We start from the raw sequence: 22,694 nt of genomic DNA on the forward strand, positions 1-22,694 counted from the left end.
TCCTGAACTGTCATCTAAGCTTCAACCTCTGTCCCCCCCCCCATCAACGAAATATTGCATCCCTCTGCCTGTTTTACAAGTATTTTATGACAAGCAGCAATGTCCAACCCCTACACAGTAGAGATCCCTAGCTGCATTCTACTCTAATAGTTTCTTCCCCAGAACTGCTAGACTTTGGAATTCCCTTCTGGGTTCATGTTTTCCTAACTGTACTGACACTCATAAGTTCAAGTGTAATGTGAACAGACATCTTGCTGCTCAACTCCCTACATAGTATCCCTGCAACTTATGTCCCTGATAGTAGCCCCTACATCAAAGGTCACGGCCATGTACATCATATACATTTTTTCTTTATTTTTTCATGGGAGGGAATTATGGACAAGCACCGAATGTTCAATTAATAATTCAATGACCAAACAATACAGTAACAATAAACTTTCAATAATTCTATAATAATAAATAAAAAAAAAGGTCGAATTAGAAAAATGTAGGATCCACAGAATTTGAACCGAACTTTTTTTTAATCGTAACGTAAGTTTTAGATTTAGTTACACAAAAATCGGTTTGGTTTAAATCCTGTAAGAGCATCCAGAAAAACTCCCGAACAACGTTGGGTAGATAGTACAGTAGTGATTAAGTAAATAAATGATATTTAAACATAGATATTTTATTCCTGTTAATCACCCCCCCCCTTACTGTTATTCATTCGAAAGCAAAAAAGAAAAAAAATATCAGGATTTAATATTTTGAAGCAAAATCGTACATTTTAAAATCCGTGTTATTTTTCGAAATTTCTTTTGTTATGTCTAAACTTTGAAACAACAACAATGGGATATTATTATCCATTCATTCTACTGCTCAATTCTGTTGGGTTTGATATCGCATTTTCTGGCAGCATTTCAAATTGTTATTGTTTAAAACAAGCAGCTTCTCCTCTAAAAATCAAATAACGTAATAACAATCAACTTGAACGACATAAGAGTAAATATATGTAATCATATATTAGTGTGCGAAGGAAGGGGATTCCGTATCTAACAAAACGATACTTTCCTCCTCTATTATTTTTATAACTTTCATTATACTTGTTTGCAGTTTTATTCACAATATAAATATAGAAAATACAAAAAAAAAAAAATAAAATAAAAAATAAATAAATGAAACGAAAACATTTAATACAATGTAGACTTCTAAAAAGGAAGAACATAGAAAAGAATTAAAAGTATGGATGAATGTTGGATACGCTTGCAGAATTTGATCCAAATGTTGTTATTGTAATAGTAGTAGTCGTCATGTTGCTTGTAACGAGACAATATTTTTATATCGGGATTTAAACGAAAACCGTTACGAAATATCCTGTCGGGATTTAAACTTTGTTTGATCAACTTACGCCCCATTTCATCCTTCGTATGGGCACCATTTCAAAAAACTGGATTGCAGTCTCCTCCAGAAGCTGGTCTTCCAGAGAAGTGCCACTAACGGAGGCCGCCATCTTTTTTTTTTATTATTCTTTTCTTTTTTTTTTCACTGTGAAATGTGATATCGATTTTGATTAGTCAGGTTATTAAGTCTGTCTTCAAACCGACCAATCAGATTGCGCGACACAAAAACAAATGCACATTTTTACTTATTCCGGCGATGGCGGCGGCGTGATAAAAAAAAAAGCAACACTTTCAACGCATAGTTTTATTTAAAAATTATAATGTAAGTTTTTATTTATATCTCCTCACAGTAAATGTATATATAATAATTATTAAGTGTACAGCATTAATTTCACTTTAACCATGATTTTGCCACAAAGTTATATTTTCATATGATTTGTATATAACGATTTAATCCTGTGTTAAAAGGACTTCTTGTTTGATATGGTAGTTTTAATGAACACGTGAAGATAAGAAGCCGGCCTTTATTTTAAAAATATTTTTAGGATTTTCTTTTTAATATAAGTGTTTATTTATCTACTGTGGATGTGTGTTCTTTATTATATATACTTATTTAACTATCTGATTTAAGTGTCTTTCTGTATGCTCTGTAATTCTTATATTGTAAATTTGGTTGATTTTTACGCAAGTTAATGTCGGCTTGTATTTTATATAGGTGAAATAAAATATAAAAGCTGTAGTCGACATCTTTTTATATTTTAATTTATATATATATATATATTAATATATTTAGTTTTATGACAAATTAATAAAATTAAGTAAATCTACAATTAGTTTTATCCATCATAAAAAAAAGCCTCCTCAATGGCTTTACTTAAATTTGAATAAAACAACTTTTTGGGACTAAAAACAAACAAAAAGATAATTATTGAGTATTTAATTATTATAATTATTAAACTAAATAAAATAAATTTTAATTAAACTTCTACTTAAGATAATTTTAATTAGTTTAAACAAAAATATAAGTCATATATATATTTTTTTTTTTCTTAAATTCATTTTTGTTGTTTAATAACAAAATCAAAGAAAAATCCGTGATCCAAATCTTTTTATTTATATGTATATCGTATTATTTGTTCGCTTGATTTTATTTATTTTAGAATTTGTACTATAACCCCCCCCCCTTTTGTTGTTTATCTTTTGATTTGCTGATTAATGTCTATAATAACATTTGTTAAAGATTATGGTACTCCATGCACTTATTGATCCGTGCTGAAATAATAACATTATTTAAAAAGCCATTCTTAACATTGGGAGGGGAGGGTGTTTTGTACCTATTTTGTACTTTAACCTTACAATTGAATAAAAAACATAAAACTTTAATTAAATTCGGAAATACGATTTCAAAAATAGCACCAAGATTATTATCGTTAAAGTCAAAATTAACTTTTTCGTTGAAAAATATTCTCAAAAAAGAAATCTTTTTATTATCGAAATATTAGATTATACTTTTTTTTTATGTAATTCTCAAATGTCTTCTTTTTTTGCGAGGAGTACTTATGCACTTATTGTACCGTGCTGAAATAATAACGTTATTTAGAAAGCCATTCTTAATATGAGGAGGGGAGGGTGTTTTGTAACTATTCTGTACTTTCACCTTACAGTTTAATTAAAAAAAAAAAAGATATCGTAAAAATTGAATTTTACATGAAATATAGCGCGATACAATAATTTGCATAAACTTAGTTTTTTTTTATTGTTATTTTTTTAGGCACGTAAATTATTTAGAGTACCAATAGCATTACTCCAAAACAACTTATCTTTTACTTAAACCATGTTTTGATTGGAAACAACATTAAAAACACTAAGTTGTAGTTTTTTGTAAACATGAAACGCTGAATTGAAAACTCGTCAAGAAAGTCATAACTAATGTTCATGTTTTAGTGGAATGATAACAAGGAACTTGTTTCTTCTAATTTTTATAAAACAAAACAAATTTTTACCATTTTTTTATTTGTTTAAAAAAAAGGCACTTGTTAAGATAGTCGACAGATCGATTTTTTGAATATGTTGTTTTAAGCAAAAACGATGTTACGGACTTAATTGTCATGTCGGAAGTAGTAATACATCCAAAACATACGAAAATTCATCGCATGATATTGCATTTTTAGTATGAAGTAGTCGATAAATGGAGTTTCAGATAAAAAACAATGGTTTCTACTGCTTATTTTTTGTCAATTCTAATAAATTACAATCCAAATTATGCAGTTGAAATTACCTGAATATTTAAATAAAACAACTTTAATCGTATGAGCAGCCTGAGCAGGTGAAAAATTTCGGCCATCTTGTTTAAATTGAAACGGAATATTACCTCCCTTTTGAACTCTAGTGTGTCTTACAATCATTTTCATCAAATTCTATTTTTATTTTCTTTAATAAATAATTTTCTACCTTATCGATTTTTGTAATTTTTGGATATAATCATCTTAAAAATACGAGAAATACGTAGATACCATTGTTTTCATGTGAAAATTCAGTTTTACGATTTCCGAAATTTCGTCCTAAAAGCGCCCAAAAGTCTCGCTATAAACAACAAATATTACACGCTACGAACAAGTAATCTAAAATATTCGTTCCGAGTTAGGTCCCCTTTTCAGTCTACTTTATAATAATGTGTAAATGTAGTTTTACCCAATTTTCCGTATAAATTACTTTTAGTTTTAACTATAAATAATTTTCTACTTGATGAAATTTAGTAATTTTTAGGTATATCATTATTTTCGACGTGACAATTAAGTACGTAATATTGTTTTTGCTGAAAACGACATATTAAAAAAAAATCTATCTGTCGACTCGATCTTAACAAGCCCCCCCCCCAATGCTAAAATATTTTTCTTTACTCTTCTATTTACCCTCCCCTCACTTTTACAGAAAAAAAATATTCCCTGTTCTTAATTATAAAGAAACAAATGAACATAAGTTATGTTTATAAAAGATTGCGACTTTATATTTCCGGGCGAGTTTAAATAATTTATGTTATTGAAATACGATTTAATCCATTTTTCTTTTTATAGTAAACAGTAAACAGCTGTAAAAATATAACCACATCTTTTATTAGTTATACCTACTTAGATTTTTTTTTTTTTTTTTTTTTTTACGTTCATTTTTTGTTTTATGCCTTCTTTCACCTTGGCTTTTCTTGTAATTAATTTTCAGGTGAGAAAATGTTTACATTTTTTTTGGAAAGCGAATTTAATGAAGGAATTTGTTTAATCATTTCATTTTTCCGTATATGATTTGTTGGCTATCAACAAAAATAAATAAATATGAAAATGTTATGAAACGAAAACTAAGTTACTCTTCTATTTAGCTGGATAAGATTTTAACTTGTTTTAAAGTGTTTTTTTTCTTTCTTTCTTTTAACTTAAAAACAAAAGCAATCTAGTGTCTATCCAGTTAGAAATGCAAAAATAGAAAAGAAAAGTAGTTGTGTCGTTAAAGCCAGTCTGTAGCCTCGATAATCACTCGAAGATTAAATAAAATACTTGTAGAACTTTAGATTTTCAAATGATTGGTGATATTTATTGTTAATACCAGTATTTTGTCAAGTAAAAACACTTTAAAATAAGTTAGCATACATAAAAATTTATCCAAGTTGGAAGAAATTTAAATTATCTTGCCTTTGGTAACACTTATTTGTTGTATATTTATTTTTTCACCCCCCCCCCCATTTTTTTTATTTGTTCACTATAGTAAAAAAAAAAAAAAAAAAAAAAAAAAAAAATGCCCTGATTTGTTTTTAAGCATTATGAAAGTCAAATTCTATTATTACTGTATCGTGTGATCTTAAAATTATTAATTGAACAAAATTTGTTATAAAACTCTTAATAAAAGAAAATATAGGAATTTTTGATCAAGCAAAAGCGGAAGGGAGAGTTGATAGCACATCTTGCAGGATGAAATTCCTACTTGCTTATTACTACATAGTTTTGGTTAAGGTGATTAAGAACTTGTTCCTTCATCGCATTTTCAAATAACTCATGACACACAGGAGAATGATTGAACAGAAGATCAATATCCGGTATTTTAAATGCTGAAAAAAAAACAATGAAATTTTCCGTGATGAAAAGCATTTCTCAATTAAATAGCTTATAAGTATACTAGACATTTTAGCTTGTTAAAAACTGACAAAAGTTATAGCCTTTTGACTTTGGATGAGTGCTTTATGCCAAATTGATGGTTCAATGTGGTTAACTTTGTGCTCATTTTTCCATTAAATATTAATCCCCGACTGTGCATCATAATACTTAGTTCACTGCACCTTATCATGAAAGTTCATACAAAAGTTCAGCCAGATTGGCCAAATAGTTTCCGAGAATAAGTGGAACAGACAGATAGAAAAAGAAAAATACAATATAGATTTATATAAAATCACAGATATCAAAGTCTTGTAAAATGTCCTGTTTCTTTTATGGTGAACTAGCCTGGATGTCCGGCGTTGCCCGGGTGTTTGAAGGTGTGTGTTGAGCAAAAAAAAAAAAAAAAAAGTTGTAGGCTTGAACCTGTGATGCAAAAGGAAAAAAAAGAAAGTGAAAGAAAACCTGACGTCTTACCCCTACTCCATTATGGGACCAGAAGTTTGGAACGTTGAAATTAATAAAGTCATTTCAACTGATACAATGACTTGCAAATATGGCAACGATAAAAAACCGACCCTCCTTGTAGAAAATTGCCTAGTAGAGGGTGAAGGAATTAATGTTTTTAGCCAATTTTCTCATCCGAAGGGTCGAGCTTCAAAACGATACCTATCTTGTGAAAATCCGTCACTACTGTCAAGTTTTAGGCATACATACATACATACATACATACATGATGATTGCAACGTCTTGTCAGACGAGTGCCACTCCCTCAGACATTTAAAATCCATGAGCCCAAATGCCTGAGGGAGTATCTATACAAAGATGATGTTACAGAGTCTTAGCTTTGTACGACAGCTAAGTCTCTCTCTCGGTTCAAAATGTTGAGATCCAGCAACAAGCAAGAGCAAGATAGCCAGCAACAAATTAAACTGCAGACCAGCTTAATGCGGGTACTGGTCTCCCGCTTTATGGTTTTTTAAATCAGAGATTTGCTTCTCCTAGAAAGGTTGCCTTCACCACGGCTTACGGGAGCCCTCTCCACCCTAATACACATATACACACACACAAATATACACGGTGTGTCAGGTCATGTCATATGCTACTGGTACCATGTAACCCAGTACTACCTGCCTCATGGTCGGATCACCGGCGACTAAACTGGTTCCCAGACTTGTTTGGTGAGGAGGGCAGCTAGTCTCTGAAGGATTAAAAACAAGACCTTCGAAAGGGCGAATGAAGTCTTTTTTCTGGGTCAACGGCCAACTAACATACATACATACATGCATTTAAACAGACATGTGAGATTTATATGATAGATGGACATAAGGAACATCTTCACATTAAAGTTGAATAATTTTTCTATTTAATCACTATGTTTTAATGAAATTTAGTGTACACATGCTATATTTTAGACTAGGTAAGCTTTATATAAAAACTTTTTTTCTTTTTTTTTTTTTTTACTGAATATAAATTATATATGCGACTGAGGACCACTTGTGAATTTCATACTCCCATGAAACTTCCTCCTTTGGAAGAAGCCATTCAAACCCCATAGGGTTAGTGCCACTTCATTACGGTACAGAGTGTAACTGGGAAAAAAAATCCTGTTCTATTATGATCTTTCACCTCTTGGCAGCCTAATTTTCGCCTCAAAACTGATTAAAAAGCTTGCTTCATGTCTGAATACCCTTTTATGTAAAATTTCAAATGTGTAGACCCAAAATTGGCTGAATAGTTTGCTAGAGACCGCAAAGATCAAATCTTTTGAACTTTGACCCCTTGGAAGCCAAAATTTCGGCCAAAAACAATTAAAAAGCTTGCCCTATGTCTGAATACACTTTATGTAAAATTTCAATTGTTTAGACCGTCGAGTAATTTGGTAGAGACCACAGAGGTCAAATATTTTTTTACTTGGATCCTAATTTTGATACCTTAAAATTTATTGTTTTGGGCTCAAATCAAATTAAAAAGTTTGATCCATGTCCAAGTAACCTATATATAAAATTTCAAATTGGGAGAGAAGTTTAGTAGAGTTTTCAAAGGTCAAATTGTTGAACTTTGACCCCTTGACAGCCAAATTTCTGTCCAAAAACTGATTAAAAAGATTTCCCAAATCTCAATACCTCTTATGTCAAATCTCGAGTATGTAGACTGAAAATTGACAGAGTAGTTTGGTAGGGAAATGTACACACACACACACACACAATTTCACTTTTACAGATATATATATAATAGCAGGCCACATGGTGTTACCTGGTTGTAAAATTTGATTAAATATTATTTTAATTAATACAGAAATTTAGATATGCAAATACAAGTATTATGTTTTTTTCTAAACAGTCCACTTCTTGTAAATAAAAAAAAGTACTCGACCAGAGATCGAAACCCAAACCTAAAGATAGTGAGTCAAGTATGATAACCATTTAGCCAGCATGACATGCCCTTTAAATTTATTTTTAAACTGACTTATATTTAACATAAGGAATCTAATGTGAACCGTTCACGCATGCGCAATCATGAAATAGGTAGCAAACAGAGAAAAATCGAACAACTCCCACGTACCAATTTTTCAATTTTGACTCCTTAGAAGAGCTTTTTTCCTGATTAAAACGTTTTCCATATGTCTAAATAACCTATATACCAAATTTCAAGTTTGTAGATTAAAAATTTGTTGAGTATATAAGTTGAGAAGTGTCCTCACGTACACATTCTCACTTTTATATATATATATATATATATATATATATATATATATATATAATGTATATATGGGCAGCATTTTTTTTTCTTTGATGCATGTTTGATTAAACAATAGTGACAATTCCTGTTTCTTTTTTTTTTTTATCCATCATTTCGAGTTGTCCAATGATGTTCTGCTGGAGTGTGTACAGGAACTCTCAATATTTATTTGCAAATGTTTTTAACTCCTGCGTTTTTGTCTGACACGTGATGAGTTACAAAAAAGACTTGTGCATCAAAAATGTTTGCAGGTATGGAGAGTTCTTGTTCGCACTCGAGCAGAACATTAGATCATTGGGCCATGAACTTGAAAGGATGGATCAGAAAAAAAAACAAACAAGAATTAAAGTAGAGATATAGAAAACATGATAAAAGGGTGAAAATCACAGACATTATTACAAAGTGAAAGAATACATTAATATTCCAGTGTAATCAGAAAGAAATATGTTGCCAAGGTCAGGATAGATAAAAAGAAAGATGAACTCGTAATATATAAGCACATTTTGAGCTAATCTGGGAATCTCAGTAATTTCTACAAGAACGTAGTCCCTAGGACTTTAACTGTGATAGATTTTTCATTTTCAATACAGGAGAATGCATACTCTCTGTTGGCGAATATGTTCAGGGGAGATAACTTGGATATAGTTGAAGGGTTTCACTCTAAAACATTTTTTTGCAAAGTTGTCTGGTGAAGATAGCGATGGGGGATAGGGAGTAATTTTTTTTCAGCAATTAAAATTTTATTTAAACGTTTATCATGTATGCATATATAAATGCCATTCCAAATTTGTAAAATTTTACAAATTCATGATTGTTTATATTATAGGAAAATTGTGTACCCTGTTTTTTTTTTTATGAGATTCTTTTTACTAGTCATTAAGCTTTTCTTAAACATTTCAGCATTTTAACAGAGTAAGATTTTTCATTGTGAAAACTATTTGATTCATATTTAATTAAGATTTGGGGGTGTTTTTGAATTATTATTATTAAGGTGAAATTGGATGATTTGATAAAACGGTGGAAGCTGTATATCTATAATATAAAGCTGAATGTCTGTGTGTATCTGATCACGAACAGGCTCCTATATGGTTGACTATTTTAAAAAACTAATTACATATAATGATAGAAGATGTATCGAGACACAGGAATGGGTATGTTTGATCTGGCAGAACAGTGGTTCATTAAAATTGTGGGGTCTGCGTTTGCGCCTGGTCCACAAAGTATGGAAATAAAAAATTAAAGAAAAACATTTACAAGTGTTTTTGATATAGATGTACATAAGAATACTTTGATAAGTATGTTTTAACTTAAATAGGGATGGTATAATAAAATTGTGGGGTCTGCGTTCGCGCCTGGCCTCCATAGAATGGAAATAGGCACAAACTTTAATAAAGACTTTTCATATCTATCTGCATAAGTATACTTTGATAATTATGTTTCAGTTCGAAGAAATATGGTATAATAAAATTATGGGGTGTTTGTTCGCACCTTACCTCCATAGAATGGAAATATGTCCCAAAGTTTAACAAGGTTTTTTAATATAGATCCACAGAATATTGTGATAAGTGTTTCATTGTGAACAGGTATGGTATAATAAATTATGGGGTGTATCTATTTTATTTTTACTTTCATCATATTTTGCTTTGGTTTTGATGCCTCCAAATTTACAACCCTTCCTTTTCATAACCTATCATACTTTCATAAATCAGAGTCCATTTTCTGTAGGCTGTTTTTGAACCCAGTCAACGACGGGTACTTTTGCTAGTAAAAATATAATTTTGCTAAGATACCCTCCTCTTTCTATTGAACATGTAAATAATCGTTTCTGAATTTTTGAGATGAGGATTGGTTATTTGTATTATTATTCATCGGACTACTGTTCTCATCTTATATAAACATTAGATAATATATACAAGTAATAAGTAAAAACATTAATATATACAAGTAATAAGTATAGAGATAGATATACATTAATATATAGTAATGATTAGTAATAAATGATGATATTTACAACTAGAAGTAAAAATAGGTTTAAGGCTCCTAAAATTCGTACTAGAATTGTCCGCAATGAATGTGGCGCAGTGGTTAGAGTACTGGGAAAAATCAATTGTAAAATGATATTCAATCCTCAGTGTGGGCGACCGAAATATACATTTGCGAATTACTTAGCACCTCTATCAAGTCATGGCTGATGGAAAAAGAGCACGCTACCCCCATGAAGTAAATAAAGGGTTCTGCTAGAAATTCTGTCCAAATTCCCAAGTTTGACAGAAACCTTCCTGAGTTTGACAGAAACATTCCCGAGTTCGACAAGGTACACTTGAAGAAGGTCAGAAGTTATATCAGCCAAAACGTTGTGAAAATCATATTCAAGATGAGAACAGTAGTCTGATGAATAATAATACATGTAAATAATCTTTATCATCTTAATAAAGTTTGTCTTTAACAATCCTGTCGAGTCTGACTGAAAGTGAATATGCCAAGTTCAGATCCAATCGGCTAGCTGTATTGTGGTTGTTTGCACATTTGGAAAGATATGTTTAAAAGACAAATATTCAACAAACTATATAAGAATACACTGTAGAAGAGAAAGAATTAGCACAGAATCATGCTGATTTCATCTCAGTGTTTTGTTTCATTAACAAAACTTTAAGAATAGCATTTATTGAACAGTCAAAGCAGATATATATATATATATATATATATATATATATATATATATATATATATATATGCTTTGACTGTTCAATAAATATATATATATATATACAGTTGTTAGTAGTTGTGGGAGAAAGGAAGGTCCAAGTGCGATGTGGGTAAAGTAAAGGGTAGTTTGAGGTGTTAGGGTTAGCAATAGGCTAGATTGGGTTTATGATTGAAGATAATTGTTTAGTTAGTGATTTGGTGCTGAGTAGGTATACTGTTGGAAATGTATAAATGCAATTTTTCCTACTACTAACATATAAATTACTTATATATTGGTGTTTCAGCATTAAATATAAATTACAATTGCTTAGGTATTGTGTTTCAGCATGAAACTATTGTTAATGGCCTTCATGTGTATCACATTCTTTACTAGAGTTCAAGCTTCTTTTTAGTTTCTGTTTGAGTTGGTTTTTATTCTGAAGACATTTTTATCTTTCAATGCAAATAACTTGGCTTATTTAATTGAAATGAAGATTAAAATTGGTTAATGAGGATCATTTACTTTCTTTTTTTTTCTCTTTTTATTTCTTTCTCTTTTTTTCTTTCTTTTTTGTTTCTTTTTCCTTTTTTCTCCTTTTTTGGCTTTTTCTTTTAACTTTTCTTTTCCTTTTTTCTTTTTGTCTTTTCTCCTTTTTGGTGGCTTTTCTTTTTTTATTTTTGACTTTTTCCTTGTTTTTTTTTGGGGGGGGGGTTTCTCTTTGTTGTTGGCTTTTCATCTTGTTTGTATTTTTTCTCCTTGTTTGTGTCTCTTCTCTTTTTATGTGTGCCTTTTCTCCTTTTTTTGGCTTTTCTTTTGTGTGTTTTTACTTCAATTCTGTCCGAGGTCTCATTGCAAATTTGAGTTTCTTTAGAACGCAGTCATTTCCATTTGAGTAAATATTCTCATGTAATTTTTTTTGTTCTCGTATCAGTTTTATGGTTTTTTTGATCCAACAGATGCACATTCGAAAATTTGTTATCCTTTTATTAAGGGACACAAATGATGCTTGACCGTAACCTTTAAACTTAGCCAAAAGTTATTTCCCATTCATTAGATTAAAATCTTCCAAATCACATTCTAATTTAGGAGAGTCATAATGTGAATAAATGTCTGCCATTTTTTATCTATTAATAATTTAAGACGAATCATGTTTTTTTAATGTTATTTGAAATATCCACAAATCTTCCTTATTTTTTATTACGTCTTGTGTTTAGAAACTTGGAAAATGATCCCTGCTAACCGAACTGTACCAAAGTAAGTATAAGATTAATTTATCTCTTTCAGATTTGTTATATAATTTTTTTTCCCTGTAAAATAAGCTTTCTTTGGTTTGGAATTTATTACTAATGTGAACTTGTCATTATGTGCATTCACTGCACAGGCCACGATTGTGTGGTATTTCAACATTGACATTTATGTTGATTGTCGTCTTGGTCAACCCTGTAAATAAAAGGATTTTCCTTTGACTTTTAGTTTGAAACAAATAATAATGTTTTAAGTTAAAATGTCTCTTGGTTTCTCTGTGGAATGACAAACTTGTAATCAGAACTGAATCCCTTCTGCATGACAAATGTTCATTTGATTCGACTGAATTGAAAATCTCTGAGCAAAGCATGAAGCCCACTCACCAATTACGCTCAAAAACCAAATCTGTCTTCAGAATTCCACACAGTTTTGCTGTATCATAACTCTTTAGGGCGGCTAGATAAGTAACTGCTTCAAGCTTAACTTGACTGTCAAGATGACAGTCGGCGCTTATAGCCCCCAAAGCCTACTAAAGGCTACTGCTAAAATAGGAAAAATCACAATAATAAACTTTGTCAAATGCCAGAAGCTCCATTTGTTTACACAAACAATATTGCATCTATACGCTAGTGGCAATTTGTTATTTCACTTACCAGTATGCTCTATCCAACAAAGTGAGCATGTGTGTATGTATGTATGTATGCGTGTGTGTATATATATAATGTCACTGTCATCTTGGTTGGATTACTCAGCAAGCCTTCTTGAGAATCATCAACTGTTAATTAATAGATATAAAAACTTACTAAGGAGGCCATTATCTGAAGTGGACATAAACTTTGTGGAATCTCAAGCAGCTCTCGTTCACAGCATGTTCCTTGCTTTTGATAACTTTTTCAAAGAGGCTACCAATTTTCTGGATGTTCAAATCTTAAGTTATATTTTTCTCCATTACTGGTCTGTTGTTTGAAACATGCATGCACCATCACGGTTGCTGAACATCAAGATGCATGTTCACACTTAAAAAATGTTTTTTAGGAATCTTTTTGGTCTTGTTGCTTGGAATTGATTGAGCAATTTTAATTTAAAGTTAATTTAATTTTTTCAATTAAAGCTTAAATGGAATTATTAAACTTTATAACACATCATAAACTCACACAAAATGATAAACTTGATTATTTTATTTTTGTTTTGTAATAGAATTTTTTAATATAATGCTTCTTATTATATATGTAACATTTTTACGCATTAAATTTATTAAAAATGTTATCACCTTAAATTTATTAAAAATGTTATCACCTTAAATTTATTAAAAATGTTATCACCTTAAATTTATTAAAAATGTTATCACGTTAAATTTATTAAAAATGTTGTCACGTTAAATTTATTAAAAATGTTGTCACGTTAAATTTATTAAAAATGTTGTCACGTTAAATTTATTAAAAATGTTGTCACGTTAAATTTATTAAAAATGTTGTCACATTAAATTTATTAAAAATGTTGTCACATTAAATTTATTAAAAATGTTGTCACATTAAATTTATTAAAAATGTTATCACCTTAAATTTATTAAAAATGTTGTCACATTAAATTTATTAAAAATGTTGTCACCTTAATTTATTAAAAATGTTGTCACATTAAATTTATTAAAAATGTTATCACATTAAATTTATTAAAAATGTTATCACATCAAATTTATTAAAAATGTTATCACATTAAATTTATTAAAAATGTTGTCACATTAAATTTATTAAAAATGTTGTCACATTAAATTTATTAAAAATGTTGTCACATTAAATTTATTAAAAATGTTGTCACATTAAATTTATTAAAAATGTGATCACCTTAAATTTATAAAAAATGTGATCACCTTAAATTTATAAAAAATGTGATCACCTTAAATTTATAAAAAATGTTATCACCTTAAATTTATTAAAAATGTTATCGCCTTAAATTTATTAAAAATGTTATCACATTAAGTTAGCATCAATAATATTGTTAGGTTTAATTTTATTTCAATAGATTTTTTCCCCCTTTGAAGAATTTTTTCCACAATTTTGGCTTCAGTTACAATTTAGCAGTGCTTCTGTTTATCAGCAAATTAGAAGGAAAATGCTATAGAACATTAAAAAACAATAGAAAAATGTAAACATAAACATTTTTTAACATAATATATAAATGAAGTATAAATGTAATTATCAAAAATATGCTTGCCAACAAAGTTTATTTTTTATTGAACCTGTTAAACTATGACGGAACTCGGAATTGTAGAGAAAAATGTCTTAATTGCATAAGAAATAAAACCTAATAAAAACTTGATAACTTTTATATTATAATTCTCTTTGTTCTACTTTTTCTCAGAAACTACTGGTTCAATCTGGTTAAAATTTTGTATGAATCCTTATAAGCTGCAGCGAACTATTTATTATGGTATCCATTGGATACATAGTAAGGATTAGTCACCACAATACCACATTTACTGAAGAAATTTGTCAGAAAGCACTCCTAAGTCAACAGGCTATGATTTTTGTCCGTTTTTAAAAAGTCTAGTTCTAGATAAAGTATGATGAATTTTTTTTTAATTTTATGACATAAAATGTTACCTTTACATTAAGAACTGTGGTAAAATTCAACATAACATGTGTTTTATTCTTGTTAGAAACAGTGTTGCGAATTGGAAGGGACGATTCTGACTTCAACTCCAACATTCAGTAATGGTTAGTCGGATTAAATAATATGACTGACACTTAACTCTTAGCATTCATTTCTGACTCTCTTAAACATCTGACTCCTTCTGATTCCAAAATCCCAGTTAAGAACAAATACAAACTATGTAGATCTATTGTTATTTTCATAGCAAATGCTTGACTGAATTCCAATCTATGGTCCCCACCCTTGCCAAACTTTCGTCAAACATTTGACTAGCTACAACCACTATATACAATTTCTCCCACTATCTATCTGTGCCTTAATCTAAAGACAGATTCCAGGAACAAGGCTTCTTTCCCAGAACTGTCTACCTGTGTAACACTGTTCCGCTGGTCTGCTTCCCAATTGAATACAACATAGTAGACTTCAAATCCAATGTAAACAAGTTCTTGTTGAGCTGTCCCCTTAAATAAATTTTATCTAATCTACACCATTAACTATTACTAAACTATCACCTTACATTCGTTAACCTTTAATCAAGTGACTTTCGGGCCTTGATAAGTGATGGTTCCAAAGTAAAACAAACAAATGTTGTGTAGCAGGTCGGGGGATATATAAAACGAGGACTCAGAACAGATGATGATGAGGGAGACATTTTATATGTATTACATCATGATGACTGTGACAATTCTTGGAGGTTTCATATTAATACGGGCTGGATATATATTTTATTCCACAGTTCTTATACACATATAGTGGGGAGGAGATACTTCACTTATGATGATGGTGGGGACACATAACTTGGAAGGGTTTACACAAGATGATAAAACACATTTACCTTTTCTGGTTGTGATGAATGACGACACGAGACAAACAGTTACAAATTATTAATGGTGATTGCTTTATTCATCTGATCGGCCGGTCGATGATGTCAGGAATTCAAACTTGGATCTATATGGTCTAATCTTCTACTCTTCGCTTCTAAGGGCTCTCCTCTCCAACTGACTATCTCTCATCAACTGTCGACTTTCAACTCTGTTTGATCGACTGACTGACAACCTAACTTCGAACCCTCAGATTCCTATATTGAGAAATCTCCTTTGTTTATGACGTCAGAAGTGTGGTTTTCAAATGTGACTAATTTTCATGTGGTTTTACATATGTTTGTCCAAACATACTTTTGACAAACAAAAGAATCCTCAATTATAATTCTAACCTATTTTTAAACAATATCTTTAATTTGCATTGTTCATTCTTTTAATTGACTTATTTAATATCTAGATTTCTAAAGAATGGCCAATCGACTCTTTTTCCGACATAAACAATATTTAACTATTTCTAATAGAATTAACAATATTTAACTATTTCTAATAGAATTAACAATATTTAACTATTTCTAATAGAATTAACAATATTTAACTATTTCTAATAGAATTAACAATAGACTTAATTTCTAACATTCCATTTTCTATTATTGCCTACAGGGTTCAATTCTAGCCTTATCCTAATCACTTATCTAGTATCTTTTCTTACTTACATGCAAAGGGAATAGCCCTTACGTAACACAAAAGAAAATGATTCAAATTTATCATTTAATATATATAAACTGTTAAATTTAAAAATATTAAATATATTGCCAAGAAACAAAGAAGATTCTCTAAATAACATTTTTTTTTTTAACAGAAAAGCAAATTTGTATCAATCCGCATGTTGTAACATTTTGCTTATGTTTGCATTGCTTGCCCAGATTCTTTTTAGAAGTATGTATTCACAAGAAGGACCACGTTAAAGTTGCTAATAGTATAAGTAGTGTTATCGTTTCTGACATGACTAAAACGCAGCATATGGAACTGTCAGGTCATGACATTATCAACTTCACTGTAACCATGGAGTACTGTTGTCATATTTGGACTGGTGAATCTTTGTCCCATTGGAGTGGTCTTGATAAGCTGCAGAAACGGATCTGTAGATTGATTGGTACCACCCTTTATTCTTCTCTGCAACCACGCTCTCTCACAGATATGATGTTGGCAGTCTTTTTTATAAATACTATTATGGCATGTGCTCTTCATAATTGTCTGATCTATTCCCTGCTTCCTTTGTTCCAGCTACTTTGACTCGTTGGCATAATGATGTCTCACCAATTTCTTTTGATACCGCATTATTGCCAAGACCTGCAGGCTTATGAAACTCTCCTTCTGCTGACTCTTTTTGTCCTACCTATAGTCTTGATCTTTTTAAGATTAAGGCAATAGACATTTCTTTCTTTGTAATAATCATCTTTTTATTCTTGTTAGTTCTTTACATGAAGTGGATTCACACCTTGTCTGGAATGATTCCAATATATATATATATATATATATATATATATATATATAAATAAATAATGGTATAGCTACATTCCAAGTTCCAAATATTTATTTTTCTTACCAAATTCTCTCAGCATTTTAAAATTTTTGCACATTTTTTGTTACAGATCTGTTTTGCTACACAGAAACAATCAAATTATTGTTATGTCAATATTGAATGTTTTCATGCACATACTCTTCAGAAAAAATAGAAATTTTCAGCTTAGAAAGAACTATGCATGACAAACTAATGTTGGATGAAATGAAATTCCATAGAAGATTGAACATTGGGTGTTTACTTCAGCCGCCATCTTGGAATTATATATTTCTGCTTTTTTTTTTTTTAATTCATAAAATGAGAATTTTTTTCTTTTTAGTAATTTTTTAGTAATCTCTGATGAATTTACATTCTTTTTTGTCATTTGGTTGATTTTATTTCTCTTCGTTTCTCCTCTATTCCTCTCTCGGTCTTGACATGATTTGTTTTGTTTGCTTTATACTTTGTAGATAGGGGAAGGAAGAAGACTTTATTTCATCAAAGAATGTCAGAATAATTACCCCATCACCCCATACATATTTGTAGTCTTTCTCTTGCTAATGGACCTGTTTTTTCTTTATTTTTTAAATTAAAATAAACTTTGAAATTTTTTTTTAGACAGACAATTTTAATGGAATTTAACCAGTTTAACAGCAAAAATGAACTTAAAACATATCAGTCGATATTTTCAATATGAAAAAATATTGTAGATTAACATCCCTCACTAAAAGGAAAAATATGATTGTACTTTATTTAGACAATTATGTGAGAACACTGAATAAGCTGGCAGAATTTCACAGAAGAGATGTTGCGAGTTTGTCTCTTATGTATCGTTATTTTCATGGAAAGTGTTCGACTGAGCTTCAATCTATGGTCCCCCCTCGCAAAACTTTCACAAGAAACACTCGTCTAGCTGTAAACACTATCAATAATTCCCCCCCACTCTTTATCTGTGCCTAAACCTAAACGTAGATTCCATGAACAAAGCTTTTTTATTAGAACTGCACGCCTGTGGAATTGTCTTCCGTTTTCCTGCTTTCCGGCTGACTACAATATGGTTGTCTTCAAGTCTAATGTAAATAAGTTCTTGATGAGCCGTTCCATTTAAGTTATCAAATTTACCAAATTTTCATTACTAATAATTATTATATTGTCCAATTTCTACTGTACACTCTTTAACCCTTATCTTTGAGTGGCCTCTTGGCCTTGATAATGTGTTGATACCTATGAAAAAAAAAAAAAAAAAAAAGAAAAAGTCCAATGTGAACAAGTTCTAATTGAATCGTCCCCCTAAGTAATCCAAGTTACAAAATTCCTACTGTTTACTATGCTAAAATCACAATGACTAATGTATACCTATTAACCCTTATCCTCGAGTGGCCTCTGGGCCTTGATAAGTGGTGACACCCATGTAAAAAAAAAAAAAATGAAAAAACAATTATTTTAGAATGAGGGATCGGTTTCACATGAATTAGCATAAAATGCTTTCCATTTCTGAGTCATTCTACTGTTTTAACCATTTTTTTTTTTTTAAATTCTGCATTTGAGGGTGGGGCTACATTTTTTAGGAGATTACACATCTTTTTACAAAAATTTTTTGGTGAGGTAATTGGCTACTCGCATCTTTGAACAGAAATGAAAAATGAGCTGCTTAGAATCTGCTTCCAGCGATGAGGGACATGTGCTAAGACCTTTTTAATAAAGACATTAAACACAAAACTATATTGGTGTAAATTTCTATTTTGTAATATTACATGGCATTAAACTGTTTGCAATGTTTGACTCCACCACATTAGCTTATAACAGAAAACAGCAGTCATCTCTCATTGATATGTAAGTAGTTGGTTCAATGGATAGTGATGTCTCTTGATAAGAGTTGTAGAGATTTTTTTCTTGTGTCAAGCAATTAAAAAGAACAACAAATAACTTCATTATTTGCTCTGGGATTTGGTTTACTTGTTATAAAGCAATTACTTTGAGATAACTGAATTTTTCCAGTCAACCTCATAGGCATGGTGTAAGCTCCTCAAAAATATCTGTTTGCCTTAATGTTAAACACCAAAAAGGCAGAACTGATCTTTTTTCTTTGCAATATAACTCCTCTCATGGTGCACCATTTTCGATACAGATCAACATAATCTGTAACTTAACTCGTAAATGTAAATTTCTTTTTTTTATTTTTATTTTAACTTATTTTAATCTTACATGAAAATTTCTCTTTTAAAACACTTTTTTTTTTTACAAATCCACAGCCAATATTGCTACATTTTTTGCAGATGGACAAATTTTCAGTTGGTTTCTATGTTTTTTTTTTAATCGTTATTTTATATTTATTTATTTTTTTTTTTTGCTTTCTATTGAGTTGTTGCGTGTGTGTGTGAGTGACTTTTTGTATAGCTGGTGCTACCAGATCAGGCTGTTTAAACTTCATAACATTGCAGCTAGCATTGATGTTATTGTTTTTTTTTTTTTTTTTTCCATTTATAAAACTCAATCATGTTCTGCAAAGCCAAAAACAACTCTCTACAAAACATTGAAACTAATCACCATGAATAAATATCTGGATTTGGCATTAAATAACCCCCAAAAGGATTAATATGCCATAAAACAAAACATTTTGATTATCTGGACTACTGTTAGCAATCCTCATTTCAAAAATTCAGAAGCATAAAGCCAAACAACCTTTTTGTATATTGTTTGTTTTATGTTGATGAAAGACCATAAAAATTAAGGCAATCTGACTATGATCTAGCTAAATTGACAAATAAGATATTACCTTCATGATAAGTGGTATGTGTATCTTCTGGGGCAGAGGTAGTAACATTTAAAAAATGCTTTATTGGGTTGCTGAAGAAGGATGATGATAAGGGTTGGAAGGTATAACATCAGACTCTTAGGAGTTTAAAATTCCTGATTCCAACTTTTTATTCAGTAATAATTTGAGTTAGATTAAAACATCCAACTCTGATCCCTGAGACATCTGACTCCAAAATCCTACCTGTGACAACAGCAGTTTTGCTTTAAACTACCTAAACTCTATTGATATCTATTTTTTTTTTATGTAAAGTATTGCTTCTGGGTGAACAATCCACAAAAATGGTTTTCTCAGTACCCTTATCTCACTCAAATTTGCGTAACAATCTCATTTCATTAGAATCTCTCAGCAACTTTAAATTCTACTCATGGCAGATGATTGAACACTTCAAAAGTTTGATTATTTTATTTTTTAATTTAAATATTTGGTGCTTATTTAGAATTACACTTGATAAAAAAAAATACAGAAAACTCTTTGAAATACATAGTTGTCATGGAATGAAGACGTTATATTCCAAAAATCACATAAATTGATCTAGTAGGTTTTTATGACTAATGCTAGCGTTTTGATGGGCTATGATTTATAAATTAGAAGGAGATAACTCAATCCGAACTATCGAGATCAAGATCGGCCTTAAAATGGATTCAATCGCTAAACATACATTTTAATTTTCTAGTTAAAAAAAAACTACTTGATTAATTTATGTGACTTTTGGAATATGACATCTTCGTTCCATGACTAACACGTACATCAAAGATTTTTCTGTATTTTTTTTTTTAATAAGTGCAATTCTAAATAAGAATCAGATATTTTTTATATATTTAAATATTTTTTTATATTTATTTAAATATTTTTTTATAGTTAAATATTTTTTTAGTCAAATATTTTATTATATTTAAATATATTTTATAGTTAAATATTTTTATGGTTAAATATTTTTTTATATTTAAATATTTTTTTATATTTAAATATTTTATATTTTATATTTAAATATATTTTATAGTTAAATATTTTTTATATTCAAATATTTTTTATAGTTTGATATTTTTTATATTTAAATTTATATAATTTTTTTAATTTAAAAACATTTTATTTTTATTTTGTAAGGGGGGACTAATTCTTCACAATTATAAATAAAAAAAATATTTTATGTAATTTGCAATAATAAGTAACAAATTTTATTTTGTTTTATTTTCTTTATTCTTACAAAACTTTAATAAATTACGATCTACGATATTGTTAAATATTTATTAATAAATCTCTCACAGGTAGGGAACTATTAATGCAATGCAAACCATGTTGATGTAGAAATTGGAATAGCACAGATCAAAGTTATAGTTTTATATTTGTTTCTTTCTTAAAGATATCTGCCATTTCTGTAGATGTAATAAACTTTGAATTTTGCATAATAGCTAATAATTTCAGCACAAATTTAGATTATCTGAGGTGGCAGATAGTTACTTGGTCACAGCTGTTATTATTTCATTTTTTTTTCTTTCTTACTCTGGATTAATTGTCCGATCAGGTGTGTATGAAGTTAATAAATCTTAATATTTAAAAATCAATTGTTTCAGATAAAAAAAAAATCTTTGAAAATACGACGTAATATTTTAAAGAAATCTTTCTCTTACAGACATCAAATCTGTTTTCTATTGGCATTTGAATTTTATTAAATACTAGCGAGGGGTACCCGGCGTTGCCCGGGTGTTTTTCGGGGTATGTGAAAAAAACCCGAAGCGTTGACGACGCGCAGTTGGAAAATAGTAAAGTGTTAAAAAAACAAACAGGTGCGCGTTTTTGATTGACGTGACGGCGATAGGTATTCAGCAGTTACGATTTTGTGCGGGACAGTTTTGAATAAATTGGTTTGTTTGTTTTTAAAAACCCGCTGCCTGTTTATTAGGAGGAGCGAAATGAAAGCTACAGTCTGATATGACGAAGTCGACATTGAACAAACGTTACTTCGCTTTCTTGAGACAACTGGCTTTCAGCCTGTGGTTAGAGTCGAGTTTCGCTTTTTTTTATACCGAAAACCGAATGTAACGCGTGCTGATGCAGGAAATGTGGAATAATTAACGTTCGAAAGTCAATAAAATTAAATAGACAGGCGAGCTCCGTGGATAACTCTGAGATATTACAATTTATAGATGATATAAAAAGTTTTAAGAAGTTGTGAAGCAAGCAAGCAAACGCTTCTTGAAGCTTTTCGTGGACATCGAGGAAAAGCGAACATACATACACACATACATTTTCGCTTTTATATATATAGATTAGCAGGACTACCCTGCATTGATGGGAACAAAATAACTTCTACCTTTTTATCCCTTCCCTTTTCCCACCCCTCTTTCTCCTCTGCTCAGCCCTTTGGATATGCACAACTCTTCCTTATATAGATTCTTCAAGGCAAAATTACTTTCCTTTAGTTAGTACGTACTATGACTGCGTAGGGGAAAAAAATTGCCCAAATCGAGAAGTCTCTCATTCTCTCTCCTCCTCTTAACTGATGACAGAACAGATATTTGACTGATCCCAGCATAAAGAGAAAGCCATCAGTTCCTATGGATTATCCATGATGCTATTTTCACAATAATTTGGCTGATGTAAACCCCAATTATCTTCAGGGCTATACGGACTAATTTATTTTTAATTGACCTTTTAAC

General features: G+C 30.2%; 2 protein-coding genes across 4 annotated transcripts in view; one reads left to right on the top strand and one right to left on the bottom strand.

Annotated features, from left to right (window-relative positions):
- Positions 1-1,516, bottom strand: part of LOC145286225 (protein-lysine N-methyltransferase EEF2KMT-like) — a 37,919-nt gene extending 36,403 nt beyond the window's left edge. Inside the window, exon 1 of the mRNA XM_080135040.1 lies at positions 1,388-1,516. Within this exon, the coding sequence (XP_079991166.1) occupies positions 1,388-1,489 (102 nt within the window). The 5' untranslated portion in view covers positions 1,490-1,516. The remainder of the gene's footprint in view (positions 1-1,387) is intronic.
- Positions 1,517-1,571: 55 nt separating this feature from the next.
- Positions 1,572-22,694, top strand: part of LOC145286227 (uncharacterized) — a 38,020-nt gene continuing 16,897 nt past the window's right edge. The window contains exons 1-2 of one of the 3 annotated variants that reach the window (XM_080135042.1): positions 1,581-1,701; positions 12,158-12,197. In XM_080135042.1, coding sequence (XP_079991168.1) covers positions 12,169-12,197 — 29 coding nt within the window. In that variant the 5' untranslated portion in view covers positions 1,581-1,701; positions 12,158-12,168. Of the gene's footprint in view, positions 1,702-12,157; positions 12,198-22,694 lie in introns of all 3 variants that reach the window. The other 2 variants (XM_080135043.1, XM_080135044.1) reach the window with 2 other exon arrangements.

This window comes from Euprymna scolopes, chromosome 10 (genome assembly GCF_053919585.1).
Source record: "Euprymna scolopes isolate OS-2025 chromosome 10, ASM5391958v1, whole genome shotgun sequence".
NCBI classification, from domain to species: Eukaryota; Metazoa; Mollusca; class Cephalopoda; order Sepiida; family Sepiolidae; genus Euprymna; species Euprymna scolopes.